This window comes from Centroberyx gerrardi, chromosome 7 (assembly GCF_048128805.1).
Source record: "Centroberyx gerrardi isolate f3 chromosome 7, fCenGer3.hap1.cur.20231027, whole genome shotgun sequence".
NCBI lineage: Eukaryota > Metazoa > Chordata > Actinopteri > Beryciformes > Berycidae > Centroberyx > Centroberyx gerrardi.
In genome coordinates, this window is record NC_136003.1 from 19,882,470 (window position 1) to 19,899,020 (window position 16,551).

The 16,551-nt window shown below is 43.4% G+C and overlaps 3 protein-coding genes across 5 annotated transcripts; 2 read left to right on the forward strand and 1 right to left on the reverse strand.

Moving 5' to 3' along the window:
- The first annotated feature begins 769 nt into the window (after positions 1–769).
- Positions 770–9,811, forward strand: hid1a (HID1 domain containing a). 3 transcript variants are annotated; one of them, XM_071924283.2, is made up of 19 exons: positions 770–904; positions 1,621–1,770; positions 3,131–3,301; positions 3,840–3,956; positions 4,913–5,019; positions 5,156–5,269; positions 5,734–5,941; positions 6,024–6,080; positions 6,176–6,316; positions 6,418–6,508; positions 6,621–6,772; positions 6,880–6,958; positions 7,104–7,268; positions 7,504–7,731; positions 8,144–8,295; positions 8,386–8,472; positions 8,574–8,665; positions 8,807–8,965; positions 9,052–9,811. In XM_071924283.2, exons 1-19 carry the CDS (start codon positions 839–841, stop codon positions 9,113–9,115), a joined length of 2,400 nt encoding a protein of 799 aa, XP_071780384.1. In that variant the 5' UTR covers positions 770–838; the 3' UTR covers positions 9,116–9,811. The 3 variants fall into 3 exon arrangements, with proteins under 3 accessions (XP_071780384.1, XP_078140775.1, XP_071780386.2); XM_078284649.1 differs by having other exon boundaries at positions 8,144–8,472; XM_071924285.2 differs by lacking the exons at positions 770–904; positions 1,621–1,770; positions 3,131–3,301 and adding an exon at positions 3,375–3,606.
- Positions 9,812–10,888: 1,077 nt separating this feature from the next.
- On the reverse strand, positions 10,889–13,627 carry LOC139930943 (proton channel OTOP2-like). Its single transcript, XM_071924289.1, has 7 exons — positions 13,554–13,627; positions 12,718–13,097; positions 12,487–12,623; positions 12,314–12,372; positions 12,121–12,239; positions 11,215–12,008; positions 10,889–11,059 (listed from the first exon to the last, which is right to left on the reverse strand). The coding sequence occupies exons 1-7, from the start codon at positions 13,625–13,627 to the stop codon at positions 10,889–10,891; spliced, it is 1,734 nt and encodes a 577-aa protein (XP_071780390.1).
- A 1,225-nt stretch (positions 13,628–14,852) lies between these two features.
- Positions 14,853–16,442, forward strand: amn (amnion associated transmembrane protein). The gene is made up of 2 exons (XM_071924314.1): positions 14,853–14,878; positions 14,914–16,442. Exon 2 carries the CDS (start codon positions 14,991–14,993, stop codon positions 16,440–16,442), a length of 1,452 nt encoding a protein of 483 aa, XP_071780415.1. The 5' UTR covers positions 14,853–14,878; positions 14,914–14,990.
- The last annotated feature ends 109 nt before the right edge of the window (positions 16,443–16,551 follow it).

Genomic DNA, 16,551 nt, shown 5'->3' on the forward strand with positions numbered 1-16,551 from the left:
TGTACTGTTTCCTCCTGTTAGTTTTGATGCTAAATACAAAGTAGCTCACTTGATTTCTGAAACAAAACAGCCACCAAAAAGTTAGTTTTGCTATAGAGATGGGAAGTTGGAGTTTACGAGGAGCTCTTGAAGGCACCATAAAATACACACTGGCGCGCATGCTCCAATGCAGCGCAAGAAAGAACAGGACTGGTTGCTGCTAATTAACTTCATGATTTATTTAACTTATTAAACTATCATCATGTAGGCTACTCATACTAAATATTGCCACTTGTTGCTTGCAATTACACAAGTTTTATTATTTAGTGGTGAATCAAAGCAACCCCACTCAACAAATTGACATATATTCATTACCCCAAAAGATGTCGCTGTTTACAAGAAATTAATTGAATACAGTATGCTTTTAACTGATACAATATAACCAAATGTAATGCTTGCTGCTGTGGTTGAAAATACATAACCACAATAAAACACATTTTAAATGCAATGGACAACAAGCTGCAGCCCAGTTAGTCGTTAGTAGGATACATGACAGTAGCCTACATAGGTAAGAATGGACCGTTTCAAACATTTCTCCCCCACGATATTGGAAAAATATTTGTATTTTGAATTTATTAGAACGTATCAAGGAATTGCTGGTATAAAAACATCTCAACAGACTACAGAATCTCAACGGCTGGTACCTTCCGAACCCGGAAGTTGCAGTCTGTATTGCGCTGTCCAGCCAACCAATAGCGTAGAAAACGCCTCCGCCAATGACTCAAGCGAAGGAAGGAGGTGAGATTAACTGGGATTCACAGCAGCAGCGGCTTCATTATAATAAAGGGAAATAATCGAAATGGGCAGCACCGACTCTAAACTGAACTTCAGGAAAGCGGTGATACAGCTGACAACCAAAACACAGGTAATTTCCATTTCCATGCAACAGAATGAAGGATTGCATAGGGAAACAGTGGCGATGAGCGCATCAGATACTAATTTGCGAGAGCATCACCGAGGAGATGAGGTAACGCTCAAGATCTGGTGGCAACAAGCCTATTCAATGCAAATTCTATTATTTTGCCAAAAAAGGAAACATGTAATCAGTTAATACGGCAGATTTAGGACGATTTCTGCACCGTGCCCCAAATATGTCAGTCGCGCTGACACATTTGCTTACTGTTGCATTAAATAATGGCCGATTCTGTGATGCGTGAGCTGTCATAAACCAAAAGGCTATTTACCTCTGCGTTTAGTGGAAAGATAAACACTCAGGGTGGCGTAGCTAAATCAGTGCTGATGACGTAGGTCCCATCAGAAAATGACCACGCTTCCAGATGCGGCAGGTGGACTGTGCTGAGATCAGTGCGCCAGATCATGTTTCCTCATGTTGTTGTCTATAGCTGCAAGAATAGAGCTTGTGTTTACACTGCCATAAGGTGCTCTTTTTTGCCTAGATGTGCTATAATGCAAGACAAAACATACAGTATTTATTCTTGATGATGAAAAGGGCAAAATTATATTTGAGCTGCCTTGCAAAATCACTCAGTATCTCAAATCTGATTCACATAAAACGCCCCATTTGGCCCAGATAAGCAGTATGGGAGATGGGAATTGTAATGTAAACATTATTTCCTCCAGCCAGTGGAAGCCACAGACGATGCCTTCTGGGACCAGTTCTGGGCAGACACCACCACCACGGTCCAGGATGTTTTTGCACTGGTGCCAGCTGCAGAGATAAGAGCTGTTCGAGAGGAGTCCCCCTCAAATTTAGCAACCCTTTGCTATAAGGTACATGATCCACAAGTCTTGGTATGAAATGTTTATATGTTGATGAAATGTAATCTTGTTTGTATATGGCTTTAGGGAGATTGCCTAGCAGTATCTGGTAAAAAAAAAAAACATCTCGTAAGGAGGCATAGTCATGGAATAGTGTTGTTATGAAACAGTGCAGGGTTTTTGTTTTTGTTAGAGCCTTGCAGAGGCTTCTGTCAGCGAGTCAGTGCCTACTGCTCTCACATTTAGGAAAGAAGTAAGTCAACTTCCCCTCCCTTCCCTTCCCTTCCCGTCTCCAGCTCCAAGCTTCCTTTTGAAGCTGCCTATCAGAAACAAAACAGACATACTGGGGACTTACTGCTCCCTAATGAAATAAAGAGGAGGAGCCAACGAGAGCCCTAGGATTCAATGGGTTTTGTTACCTACGTCAGACATGGGGTGTGGCATGCTGTTGATTATGTAGACATAACTGAATAAAGTAAAATCTTTATTAAAGGTCCAGTGAAATGAGAATCACATTTCCCCATCTCACTGTATTGTTTAACAAAGGGCAGGTTAATGTAAAGTTACACAAAATATTTTGGTTGTCAACAGAATTAAATCTATTTAGAAATCCAATCTACCTCCCGGGGTAAATGATGTCAAATACCCAGATTTTAATGAAGACTCTGATTGGACAGTATCCATAGTTAATGAGATGAGCTGTTAGCTGCTAGCTTGGTGATTGCGGTGAACTACATAAAATCAGGATGCCTCAAATGTGTATTGTTGATGAGTGGCCAAGCTCTAGCGCTGGATCTTTGTTCCCCAGTGACCAAAACATAAACATCCAGCGGATGGCACAGTTAGAGGGAAGGATTAGGCTCACTCTGTTTTACAAGCTTTGTCTGCGCTGCCCATTTTCGGAAGGAGGGCTTAAGCAACTGGCACCAATAAACACTTATATCTACTGTACAAGTAATTTGATGTTGAAGAAAGGAGTGGTACCATCTCAACCTACTGAGAATTGGCTGGGCATAGAGAAGTAGGCTTGCCTGGTGTCCAGCCCCCATGAATCACAGTCTTTAGCACATTTTGAATTTGCATGACGATTCATAGTGGTCTGGACGCAAGCCTATCCACCGGCAGTTATTTCAATCCATGGGGGCTGGACACCAGGCAATAAATAGGCAACAAAGCAGTTATAACAACTTGGATTAACCATCAAATACTGATAAAATGGCATTAGAAATCCATAGCAAGGTTTCCCTGACTGAATGAAAATTACTGCACTGGATCTTTAATGTAGTGTGTGTTTGCCTCTATAGTTTGTCTGGTTCAGCAACCCTAACCCTCACACACATGTACCTCCTGGCCACATGCCTCTGTCCCTCAGGCAGTGGAGAAGCTGGTGCAGGGGGCAGAGTCTGGCTGTCCCACGGAGAGGGAGAAGCAGGTGGTGTTGAACTGCACTCGCATCCTGAGCCGCATCCTGCCCTACATCTTTGAGGACCAGGACTGGAGGGGATTCTTCTGGTCCACTGTGCCAGGCGCTGGGCGGGCTGGGGTGAGTGGGCAGAGTAAAGGAAGACTATAATGGTTAGTTGTGTTAGTCATTTGAAACATAAATTCATCAAGAACTGTTGATCACTCTTAACACTGCCGATCAGAGTGTGTCACCGCCATTTGCGATCTTACTGCAAACGCCATGACACAGTTGTTTGTTACTAAAACTGTATGATAGAGCAGTCACGAAAATGCATCAATATTCTCATCCTGTGTCCCAGGTGCCTCCTCAGTCCAGTGCTATAATGAATCTGCGGGGGCTGTAAGCCTCTTCTGTTGATGAAGGCAAGCCCTTCGCTCACTTTGGTAATTGGTTTCCTCATTCCAGCTGTAGTGTAGAATTCAGAGAAGGCATCATTTCCATTTCCCTGTAGAGAAAGATGAAAAGGAAATATAATGCAACAAGGTGATTTCATCTGTTTCTCAAACGTTCCATCGGAGCCATGAACACTCTTGCGCAATTTTACCCGTCACAGAATAATGTTCTATATCTAGATCTGATCCCATTCATGTGTGCCTCCCTTTTATCTCCTTCCCAGACAGATGAGATGGATGATGATGACGGAGCTCGTCCGCTGGCCGAATCGCTGCTCCTGGCTATCGCTGACCTGCTGTTCTGCCCTGACTTCACTGTGCACAGCCACAGGAGAGGCCCTGTGAGTACCGGGTGACCTCTTGCCCTGCATACCACGTCATCAAAGCTTGTCATTTCATCGCCACCCAGCAGACGTAAATAATCTCTGCCGTGTTATGACAGTTAGCTGGAACATAGTTTGACACACCTTCACGTTTCCCAAGGTTGCGCTAGGTTTGATATATAAAGGTGAAGGAGGTTTTTCTCAAGCAGTGTATCCTTCTTCCTGGTGTAAAACTGCCCAAACTAGCCTGTCACCCAAGTTCGTCTGAAGAGAGATTGTAGAAAGAGATCCCAGAGTGTGATACACCACTGGTCTCACCAGAAAGAGTTCTTTGTCACTCATTAGCAAGAATGGAATGTTGTGTGTCAGACTGCAGCGCTGCTCTTGACGAGGAAAAGCCTCCATATATTAAACATCCTGGATAACATGCAGCATTTGTTTATCATATTACCATTTCCTCTCTAAATCAGTGGTGCTCAACCTGGGGTCCGGGGACTACTGGGGTCCTTGAGGGGGTTCCAGGTGGTCCCTAGCAAATTGATGAAGTGTTAAACTTCACCATTATTTAATTTAAAAGAAGTTAACACAATTAGAGAACGTAGAAGAATAACTATTTTGATCATAGATCACAAAATTCTGGACAAAATCATATCTAACAATAAAAATATTCTCAGATTTGGGTCCGAGAGACAAAATTTCATTGAATGGGGTTCCGTGGCCCTAATGTGTACTAAATTAGGGGTTGTTGATATGAAAAAGGTTGAGAATCACTGCTCTAAATCACATCACTGAATACAGGAAGACCAGATACAGATCCTGAGGCCCTTGAGAGAAAGTATAGACATATAGAATATACACATAGAACATATGCAATGTCACTGAGAACATGTTAAATCCAATACCTAATATATGAGAGAATTTGATTTATCTCTTCTTGAGTAACTCAAGTGGATGTCTTTTGACGCCCCATCCAGGACTCGGTGGAGGACATGCAGTCTATAGACAGCTGTGAGTACATCTGGGAGGCGGGGGTGGGCTTCGCACAGTCCCCCCCTCTCAATTACATCCATGACCTGAATAGGTGAGTCAGGGTGCTGGGTGCCCTCGGTGTGCTTGGTTGGCGATGTCTGTGTTGTTCTTTACTCTCTCATCTTGACTTTTGACTGACATGCTTGTGTTTCTTGCCTCTCTCTGTCTTCCTCTGTGATCCTCATCAGGACTGAGTTGCTGAGATTGTTACTAACCTGCTTCTCTGAGGCGATGTACCTGCCTCCTTCATCAGACAATGTCCTCAACCCCTGGGTGACTTTCTTCTGCTCCACAGAAAATAGGTAAGATAAGTATGCAGATAAGTATGCACAAACACATAGACTCACATACTATGTGTCCATCCAGCTGTCAAGCGAATCATTAAGCGAACTTTTGAAATGTGTGTGCGAACTAGGTGGGTTTCTATTAGCTGGATTGAAGCAAAGAAATAGGCTTCCTGAAAGTATAGAGTCTTCATGCTATGGCAGTATTTATTTGACAGATGCATTTCCATCGCTGTTATGGAAATTAATAAATCATTTCTTAATTGATAAAAGGCATTACTGCCTGAAACAGTGTAAAAACATTTTTGCAACATTGATTTAATTTTATCCAAATTTGCCATCTCCATTCAACCTCTCTAATCCAGTACATCACAATTCACATAAAAGTACTTGGATGATAAGCCAGCTATAGACTCACAGGATAAATTCTACACAAAGACACGCGCGTGTCCCTAACATGCTCCTCACATCTTATTCCCTAGGCATGCCTTACCTCTGTTCACCTCTCTGCTCAATGTGGTGTGCGCCTATGATCCAGTGGGCTACGGCATCCCGTACAACCACCTGCTCTTTTCTGACTACCGGGAGCAGCTGGTGGAGCAGGCTGTGCAGATCCTCATTGTCACACTGGAGCACGAGGGAGGGCTGGCCCACCGCTCTGCCTCCCCATCCAGCATGGAGGAGCAGGAGGTAAGACACCAGACCCTTATATTTGGATTACCAATAATATAGGGTATGGACGATGTGTTTTAATTTCATTCTCTCTCTGCAGTCTACAGGCCCTGACAACCTGTTTGTGAATTATTTGTCGAGAATTCACAGAGAAGAGGTACTCATTCTCTCATTTTTTTCCATAAAGTACATGCAGATCTGCCCTGTAAAGACCCCTTGTCCAAAACCATTCTTGTGTCTCCCCATCCGCAGGACTATGACTTTGTGCTGAAGGGCCTAGCTCGTCTGCTGACCAACCCGCTGACTCAGACCTACCTGCCCAACTCCACCAAGAAGATCCAGTTCCACCAAGAGCTGTTGGTGCTCTTCTGGAAGCTCTGCGACTTCAATAAGGTTGGGGAACACACTTAAAGAGGAATATTTTAAAGAGTTTCCTAAAAAAAATAGCCATGGTTGCTGTATTCAGTGCAGTCTCCTTTGTGTTCCCACGGCAGAAGTTCCTGTTTTTTGTCCTGAAGAGTAGTGACGTGCTGGACATTCTGGTGCCTATACTCTTCTACCTGAATGATGCCAGGGCTGACCAGTGTGAGTATTATCTATTATCTATTGCCTTTTTATCGGGAAAACTGCATCCTACAAGCCTTCACTATGCATTGTGCATTCTTCTCCTTCTGATGTGTATATTTCTTGGGGGCAGCCCGCGTTGGACTCATGCACATCGGTGTGTTCATCTTGCTGTTGCTGAGTGGGGAGAGAAACTTTGGCGTGCGTTTGAACAAGCCCTACTCCGTCCACGTGCCTATGGACATCCCGGTGTTTACAGGGACCCATGCCGACCTGCTGATAGTGGTAAAAACCCCCTGCTACATTTGCGCCATCTTGAATACTAATGTTCCTGGCGTTTACCCAGTGAAAAGCAGTTAATGCTTACATAAGGCTCTCTGTTTGTTTTGCAGGTGTTCCACAAGATTATCACCAGTGGGCACCAGCGTCTGCAGCCTCTGTTTGACTGTCTGCTCACCATCGTAGTGAATGGTGAATAGCGTTGGCTCCATCTGTTGGGCAGTGCACATAGATTTTGTTTTCAACATCAAGCTTTGCAGTTTAAAACAGTATTATCAGCCTCATAATAGATTGATATCATGTTTTTTTTTTAACATTTCCTCTCCTTCCACTTTAGTGTCTCCCTACCTGAAGAGTCTGTCCATGGTGGCAGCTAATAAATTGCTCCACCTGCTGGAGGCGTTCTCCACCAACTGGTTCCTCTTCTCTGCAATGCAGAACCACCACCTTGTGTTCTTCCTGCTCGAGGCTTTCAATAATATTATCCAGTACCAGTTTGATGGTGAGAGGAAGCTTTCAAATGTTTGGCACATGATTGATTACCTTTATGTGTCTCATGGATTACATTTCTTTGTCCAGACTTTAATGGTGTCATGTTACAGCATTCTGGGCTTGAATGGACTTTCCATGTTTTCCCTGTTGTTCATTGTATTCTTTTAAACGAAAAGAAAAGTTTAGATGGCAAATTTAGATGGACTTTGCGCCTATAAATGTATTCTGCTCTTACCCACCTCCAGGAAACTGCAACCTGGTGTACGCCATCATACGCAAACGTAACGTGTTCCACCAGCTGGCCAACCTGCCGTCTGATCCCGGCTCCATCCAGAAGGCTTTACAGAGGAAGAGGAAGTCGCCCGATGTCATTTCCCGTACCAGCTCCCAGGAGACGGTCTCCATGGAGGGCTCCCACCCTGCTGTGCCTGCAGAGCCTGGTACATTGAAGACCAGTCTGGTCGCTATGCCAGGTACAAGATGCCCTATTTGTATGCTATTTGGATGTTACTATTTGAATGTTAAAGGACTATACCGACTTTTTGGGAAATTGGCTCGTTGGTCAACTTACCTTCTACGTGTTATGATATGAGTACCACTAAAGCCATCTACTCCATCATCAAAATCAATCTCTAGTGTCTCTGGTACATACAGTATCTCTGTCCTGTCCACATGCTAACATGTTGCACGGAGGGAACTAGCATTATAAGAAGATAGACCTTTTAGTAATCCAGAGTTGTTTTTTCTGCCAACCCTCTTGATACATGAAGGTTAAGTTGACCTATGGGCAAACTTCTCAAAAAGTTGATGTAGTTGTTGATGTATTATTGCTTTCGCCTGTATCATGGCTCTTCTAATGGATGCACGGATCACGGTTTTCTGCAGGCATTGATAAACTGACAGAGAAGTCCCAGGTATCAGAGGATGGAACCATGGTGTCGGTTCCAAAAACAGACGGCTCACACACACTCCACTCAGACCAAAGTGCCATCGCTGGGACCAGTGACACAGAGTCAAATTCAGGCAGAGACAATGAAGTAAGTGTGTGCGTGTGTGTGCACATGATTTGTTTGTATGTAAGCATAATGTATGCACTTAAGCAAATCTACTTTTTTCTACTATATCAGGATGTTTTCTACACTGAGGCTGAAATGGAGAGAAGACGTTTGTCAAGTGCATCTTCAACATCCTACTGGGCCCCCACACCAGAATGGGTCAGTAACTTCTGTTGCCTTCAGTCTCTCCTTCAGTTTTTGATAGAAGTTGGAAGTTTCATCAAATGAGTATTTGACCAGATCTAACTCTTTCATCGTAGGTTCTCTCCTGGAAGTGTAAACTCCCCCTGCAGACTATCATGCGTCTGCTGCAAGTGCTAGTCCCCCAAGTGGAGAAGATCTGCATCGACAAGTATGTAATCACTTCTCCTTCTGGGTCAGCAGGGACAAGGATCCACTGGCTGCCTTCGATGTGTTACTGGATTCACTGACTCATAACCTTTCTTTAAATATTTTTTAAGTTGTCCTTCTCCTACATATACTTTCCCTCTAGGGGCTTGACAGATGAGTCAGAGATCCTGAAGTTCCTCCAGCATGGCACACTAGTGGGCCTGCTGCCAGTTCCTCACCCCATCCTCATCAGAAAGTATCAGGCCAACGCAGGCACTGCCATGTGGTTCCGCACCTACATGTGGGGTGTGGTCTACTTGCGGTAAGTCAGGCATGAGAGCTGAGCATTATGCAGACTGTAATCTTTGCCTAATGAATGAACACTAAGATCTTGTTTTGTTTTTCTAGCAACGTGGACCCGCCTATCTGGTATGACACTGATGTCCGCCTCTTTGAGATCCAGAGGATGTAGACAGGGAGTTTTTTTTGACTGAAAATGGGACTGGTCAGCTCCAGGAGTCCTGTTCGCTTCGGTATCTGCTGGTTCCCCAGTAAACCTCACTGTGTTTAAGTTGCCACGTAATCATCATCATAATGCTTGCCCCTTACACCACCAACTCGGGTCGGAGAGTCATCCAGATGAGCCATCAGATGAAGAGGGGAGATGATTGATTGATCGATAATATTTGTAAACAACTGTGTTTGTACATTTCCTCAGACCTCAAGACCACAGAATGTCTGTCCAAGCACTGAGAGGACTGATGTGTTTGATAATGGTTTCCAGACAGTGTAAAAGAAAGAGTGAAAATATCGTTTCAAGTTTTCATCAGCCTTGGTGTTAAAGATATGATGCTGTCTAATAGAAGCCTGTAACATATCTTGGATGGCACATTGTTTCACGTTATTTGTTGTCATGTATTTGCCATGCTTCAAAGTGAACTTGCACTTATCTTCTGTTATGTATGGTTGTAGTTTATGTGACAATGTAACTGAACAGAACTTTGGAAACATATTTAATACCAAACTATACAGACTGTATGTTTTTATGTATATGACTAGGTTTTGTTATGGTTAAGTTATGCTCCAGCTGGGTATGCTGTATATACTATGCTTGATGTTGAAAGTTGTATTTTCCTTAAATTATCCTGAAAATATATATTGAAAAGCATTGTGTTGGTCACAGTACCAGGCTGTATGCTTGTAGAGCGTGTTTTCAAGGGGAATCCCAATCATTGATGTCAAAGTATTTATTTCAACACTTAAGCCAACACACTTTAGATGTTACAGGCTTGGATTTTCCTTTATTTGAAAGCTCTAGAAACTTTAATTTAAGGAATTAGTCCAGATAAACAACCCAGTAGTCCATTTTGGTGGAATTCCCTCTTGAAATGTGTGGTTTGACCAGGACAGGGAGGATACTTCTTTTACATTGTACTTTGAAGACTGCTCCTTTCCTTCTTGACCAGTAGGTGGCAGTATGTCCCTATCCATCAACCCTGTTATGGGTTCTGAAGGTTTAACATTTTAGTTGCTCATTTATGCTGCCATTAGTTAGTCCAATTTTTCTAAGTGTAGTCACTGAACAATGATCCTATACAGGAGGGAGCATACAGGGAACATAACTTTTTGGGAAAACCATCTACACAAATGCATAGCTTAACAGTTGGATATTAAATGCCCAATTTTACCAGGAAATTTCCATAAACTCCAACTCTATAGCTCACTGCTAGAGTTCTGGTGGAGAGTCTTTCCCGGCTTTGTTGAGGCCTAGTCGATTTTTAGTTTGTTGCCCTCTAAACCTGGCAGCATAAAAGTGGCACTGCATGTGGTGGTAAATTTCCAGCCATTGTCATTTGCTCTCTCCAACAAGAGCATCTCCATCACAGCCCTTGAAGCCCTGCCCGCTACACTACTGATAATACGGTGATGAAGTATGTAGGCGAGTTATTCATTTCCAACCATGTCCTTCCATTACCATAAATGTGTCACCTGTAATGTATGTTGCTGTTAGATGCAATACAAGGTACATAGGAAGTCATAAAATCAGATGAACACATGACCAACTTATGTAACAAAGTATGTGGGAATACAGATCAACAACTGTACTGACAAGTAATGTGTGATGTTCCAGCAAGTTTATTCTTGTAACAAGTCTTTAACATAAAAACAGAATACTTAAGATTTAGACATTAAATAGACAACCAATAGCATAAAAATTACTCTATACATCTTAAAATAAGTTGATCTAAGAAATCAAGTACACCTCAAAGAGACTGGCAACAGAGTGCATGCGGTAAAAGATTCCAAAAGGCAGTCCAATATTCACAATGGCAGCCCACATGGTGAATTTGTAGAATTTGGTCTCGATGGAGTGGTCAAACTGGGGACGAGCGCCAAATGCAGGCATGATCCAGAGCTGTCAGAACAAAAACAAGCAACACAATCAGGACAAATTTAGGACAGGACTTGATTAACAGAAATGACATGTACAGGAATGGCAATATGCCATTGTTAAAACATCAGTTATGCAAGTGAATCTCAATAAAATGAAATAAAGTAAATTGGATTTACAATGATGTTAGCTAGCAGTAAAAATGCACAGACTTCCTTCAGGACCCTTCTCTTCCAACTGAGATTTGAAGCCAGGAAGTTCCTGGGTTTATTGCTTTCTGTAACGACGCTCATCTCCGTATGATCTTGGACAGCGTGAGCATTTGTGTGCAGTGCCGCTTCCTGCATCACATGGAAGGGCTCCCGGTGCAGGCCTTCAATGATGAAGTAGTTCTGCATGCCAAGCTGGACCACAGTCAGGATTGCCCAGGCCAGGTTGAGGCCGTTCAGGTAGCCCTTGGCTCCAGTTGCCACCACAGCCACAATAGTGAAATAGCTGATGATGAATTGTCCCATCGACGCTCCCACCAGCAGCCCCACATCCAGGCTGCGTGTAGGGTTTTTCTCGGAGACGTGTTCCCTCTGGTCCAGCCTGTAGATGGCACAGCCGACCACAGTGGAGACAGACATCAGGCTCACTATCACTACGTTCATTATGAAGTGAATCAGCAGGGCTTTGTTTCTCTTCTTCTGCTCTTCTTGTAGTACGCCGACCTCATACACTATGAAGGTTGCCAGACCTGCAACTACCAGGAGTATTCCTGCTACAGGTCCCAAACACACATCCTTTGGACGGAACTTAATGTGGTGGGCGTGGTCCTCCACTACTCGACCAACGTTTTTCCACATTACATATGCCATAGCAGAGGCGAAGAGACTGTATTCAATGTTGAAGGGGTACAGGTAGTAGAAGGCCTCTTTGAAGGTGTCACACGCCGAGTGACTGCATTTACACTTGCCATCTCCATAGCTGGCTGGAATGGGAAGGGGAGCACTTTTAGTCGGTTATTCATTAGACTGGTTGTTTATCCAGAAAGTGACAGCATGAATGCATTTACTGAGAAATTAATAGTAATGTCGAGATACCTCTGTACATGCTGCTGCCTGTGACATTCTCAAGGATTTCAGTTTGGTGGACCGATTCCTCGGTGACTGCAGCCATCCACAATACCAAGTTAGTGGAAAGGGTAAGAGTAAGCCCACACCTGAAAAAGTGAAACAATGAGTGTGCAGCAAGGTTAAAGAAAACTACAATTGGTTGTTTAGTAGCTGAATTTACCGAGTAAAATTCTTGTGTAGCTGCACACAGTCCTTGGCATGAATCCATAGGAAGTACGTCTAAAAACAGACAAGTTTTAAAAGTTTTCTCCAATTGAGCGAAACAGCAAGTTAAGTCAAAGCCAGTGCAAGGTTCTTACGACGCACAAGTGTAATGTTTTTAAATGCACCAACCTGGACAAATAAAAATACAGCTTGCACAACAGGGAAGGCAACTTTGACAGCAGAGTCACAATGGAGATAACCCACATAGTTAGCAATCTTGAAAATGTCCATGATCAGACTGAGGAGGCCAAACAGCACAAGTCCAGCTGCAAAAAAAAAACAAAACATAAGAATAGTTATTAAGGATTAAAATGTCACTCATCTAGAACTCAAGCCTACCAAGTTTCAGGACAGTCTCACCTCTGAGCCACACAGGTCCTGCATGGCTGTCTTTGTACAGGCCGGCTTTGTCTTTTCGGAAGGTGAAGATAGTGTAAAACAGCATCCAGATGATGGTGAGGAGGAGGAGAATGATGAGGAAGATTTGTCGGTGTACAGCAGTAATGGCCACGCTGTTGAAGGCACTGCCACTGACTAGAGCACAACCCAGGATCAGGATGTTGACACAGATGATGCCAGACAGGAGCCATCCGCCACCGTGGTGGTTCCTCTCCCTCACCGCTTCCACACTGGGAGGACGTGCAAGACTGGGCAAATGCTGGATATTCTCCATCTGAGCTGCTGTTTCAATGTTGGATGGATGGGCCTCCACAACATCCCTCTCGTCATTAGGCGTTTTCCTTAAGAGGAAAGTCATGAATGTGTAATTAAAAAACAAAACACAATAGTAATCCTATAAATTTTGAAGGATACTAATTATTACAATACCACACCAAAATTCGAAACCCCTATTGGAATATTATAGTTATGTTAGTGCTGCAGGGCATAAAATACTATTAGTTGCTATTACTACTATTCATAGTATTACATCATCACACGGCCATCTTGGTAGGAAAATAACAGGTGACTGTAATAAATAAACAGATTATTATAATCAAACGACAGCCACAGCCAATGAACTGTCTAAATTGTACCATATTGGTAGTATGCATGTGACATCATGGGGATAGGCTACTAATTGCAGCAGCTAACGGGGATCCAAAGAAAAGAAAAAAAACTTGTTTTACCACAGACACACTTCCAACACCTCAAGACTGGAATCGCACCACTGCAGCAATGCCTTATGATAGTTTTACCTAGAGAAGAGTTTGTTGCAGGTCCGGAACATCTGTCGGGTTATAGTTTTCATGTCCATTCGGCTACTCGACATTGTAGGCCACGGTGACGGCCAAGATGGGCAGCGGTAGGTCTAACGCCCAGACATGTAGGCCTAGAGGTTTAGAATATTGATGACATTTACAGCGATGCAAGGAAAGGGCAAAAGAACAACACCGAGAGTTGAAACCCAAAAACAAATAGCCAACTAATAACGGTGCACACGCATTGTCTGTTTGCTAGTCAGGTTGATGCAGTAGGAGTTGGACTTGGCGCACCACAAGATATCGTAAATGGAGGAAAAACAGGTGTAATCAGTTTCAACTAATTGATTATTCTCGCCTCACACCAGGTGTGATGCCCCAATACATTTCAGGAGCGGGTCTGGGATCCGGTCGCCTCTTCAAAGTAAATGCCCTCGTAAACCATATCCGACCTGCTGCACTTGATTTACACGTTATTCCATAAGGATTAATGAGGCCAGCTAGACCTATGTGTGTGAAATTTCCAACGGTGCTTTTTCATGACCCCAGGTGAGACTCTCTGCCTCAGGCAGTGCATGAGTGGGCCAATGAGCTAAAAAAAATTAAGCATTATAACTAGGCCTACTGATGTGAAATCATGTATGGCCTAAACACAGGAAGGGAAAAACGTGCCATGGTTTTCATATGGTTGCCGATCCTTGCAACAGACTATGATTAACAGGCCAAATACTAGGCCACATATTACTTCTACTACTACTGTACTACTAGCCTACTACGACTACTACTACTACTACTAATAATAATAATAATGTTAATCATAATAATAATAATACAATTTTATTTATTCATTCATTCACTGATCGCTCTCTGTCCTCCATCTTATTACTAAATGAACAGATAAAAAGATGCCATGCTGAACAATTCTAAAGATATCATTCCTATCTCTTAAATTTTAAGTTTAATTAATTTCTTGATCCCACAAACATACTCCCAAGATTTGGAATGAAGTCTCTGTCTAGTTCCATAGTTATGGCTAAAAAATTCGAATAGTCTAATGGTGGAAATCTCAGATCTGGATCACCAACAAAATCTAATCAATTGTTCTTTGACCCAAGACCTATCAGGCCACCAAATTTCATTGAAATCTGTTCAGTAGTTTTTCAGATATCCTGCTGACAGACAAACTAAACTTTATATCCATGGTGGATATAAAAAAATACTTTTAAAACGATTAAAAAGCTGTCTTGGGACATAAAAGGACTAAGATAGTTCAGTTATTGCAGAAAAAGTAAATCTTTTACAGGTCACCTGGTTCCAAACCTGAATGTTTCCCCTAGCTCATCACTTTACTGGCAACCTGTGCACTTGTGCTGGTCACAAGGTTGGAAACAAAGGTCACTTTAATGTTCTCTCAGTTTGTCACAAACATTCAAGATGCTGAAAATGCCAGACGTGTTCCTTCTCTTCTGCCTTGTTGGGGTGACAAATGCCCTGTACAAGCAATGGATCCCTGACACCAACTACGAGAATAAAACCAACTGGGACAAAGGAGTTGTTCCATGTGGTAATGACAAAGTTCAGTTTTTAGCCCAGAGAAAAGTGTCGGTGTATGTGGAGACCACCCATTCTGTGCAGGAGATGAGGTTGCCAGTTGGTGGTGAGTTCATCCTGAATTCAGGAGCTGGATTTTATGTTGGGGGCGGACAAGAGCCGGGCTGTGGAGCAGGTGGCACTCACCAGTTCAAAGATTCAGAATCTTCTGAGTGGTTCAACCCAGCCCTGTGGCAGGCAGCCGCAACACTGGATGACCTGCAGAATGGACACTTCTTGTTCTCGGTCCATGAGGAGAGCGTTCCTTGCCAGTATGACGATGTGGTGTTCAAAGCCCGCTCTTCTTTCAGAGTGGAGACCGCATCCAATAAGCCTAGCATTCCTGTCCAAACTGTGTCTGTACTGGGGAAGACCTTTAGTAGCAGATCTGAGTTCTCCCAATACCTCAGTTCAGGCTCGGGCCGACTGCAGTTTCATGGATCCTCAACTGTTAGTGTTGGAAACTCAGGCTGCGCAGATCCCTCTGGCTGTGACTGTGGGAATTCTGTAAACCATGACCGGATCTGTGGCAGTGTAACATGTTCCTCTCTCACCTGTAAGAAGCCTCTCCAACCTGTAGGACACTGCTGTGATGTGTGTGGTGCCATTGTCACCATCCATTATTCCATCGGCTTCAACCTACAGACTTACAGACAACGGCTCCAGCACCTATTTCTTGTCCTGCCATCATACAAATCCACTCAGGTGGGCATGTCCAAAGTCTTCAAGTCACAGCGGTTCATGGGGATCATCCCATTTGGTGCCTCAGCTGAGATCCAGATAGTGCTTCTGGATGGGGAGAACGGCCCACAGGCAGGTATGGTTGCAGAGTCTCTGGCCCGTGACATAATGAAGGATGTCCATTCTCAAGGCTCTCACCTGGGAATTGCTGGGGCTGAATTCCAGGCCTCCTCCGGGAGCAGCAGCATTGATAATCCGGGGATTAGCGCTGGGATGGTGGTCGGAATTGTGTTTGGAGTACTAATTCTACTGACACTCATTGCCGTCTTGGTTGTCCTGGTTATTAAGAGAGTTATCCACATGCCCCAAATCTCCATGCCATCAATGCCTTCGATGCCGTCTCTGAGCAGCTTGAAGAAAAACAGTGACATTGGAGAACTTGGTGGGCCTCTTGACCACGGCTTTGATAATCCTATGTTTGACAAGCCCACCACTTTGCCTGCTTTACCCAGTCTGTATGGGACTGAAGTTAATGGTTCAATCTCCTTGACTCAGTCAGGTGTGCACTTTGTAAATCCAGTGTATGATGAGAATGAAACTGATTTTAATGCCTGAAGTCTACTGTAGAGAACAATAGGGATGCTGATTATTTCCAATGTACTTTCATTTCTTTTTTATTATGGAAATATATTAAGTTGATGATTTACAATCACTTTACAAACAA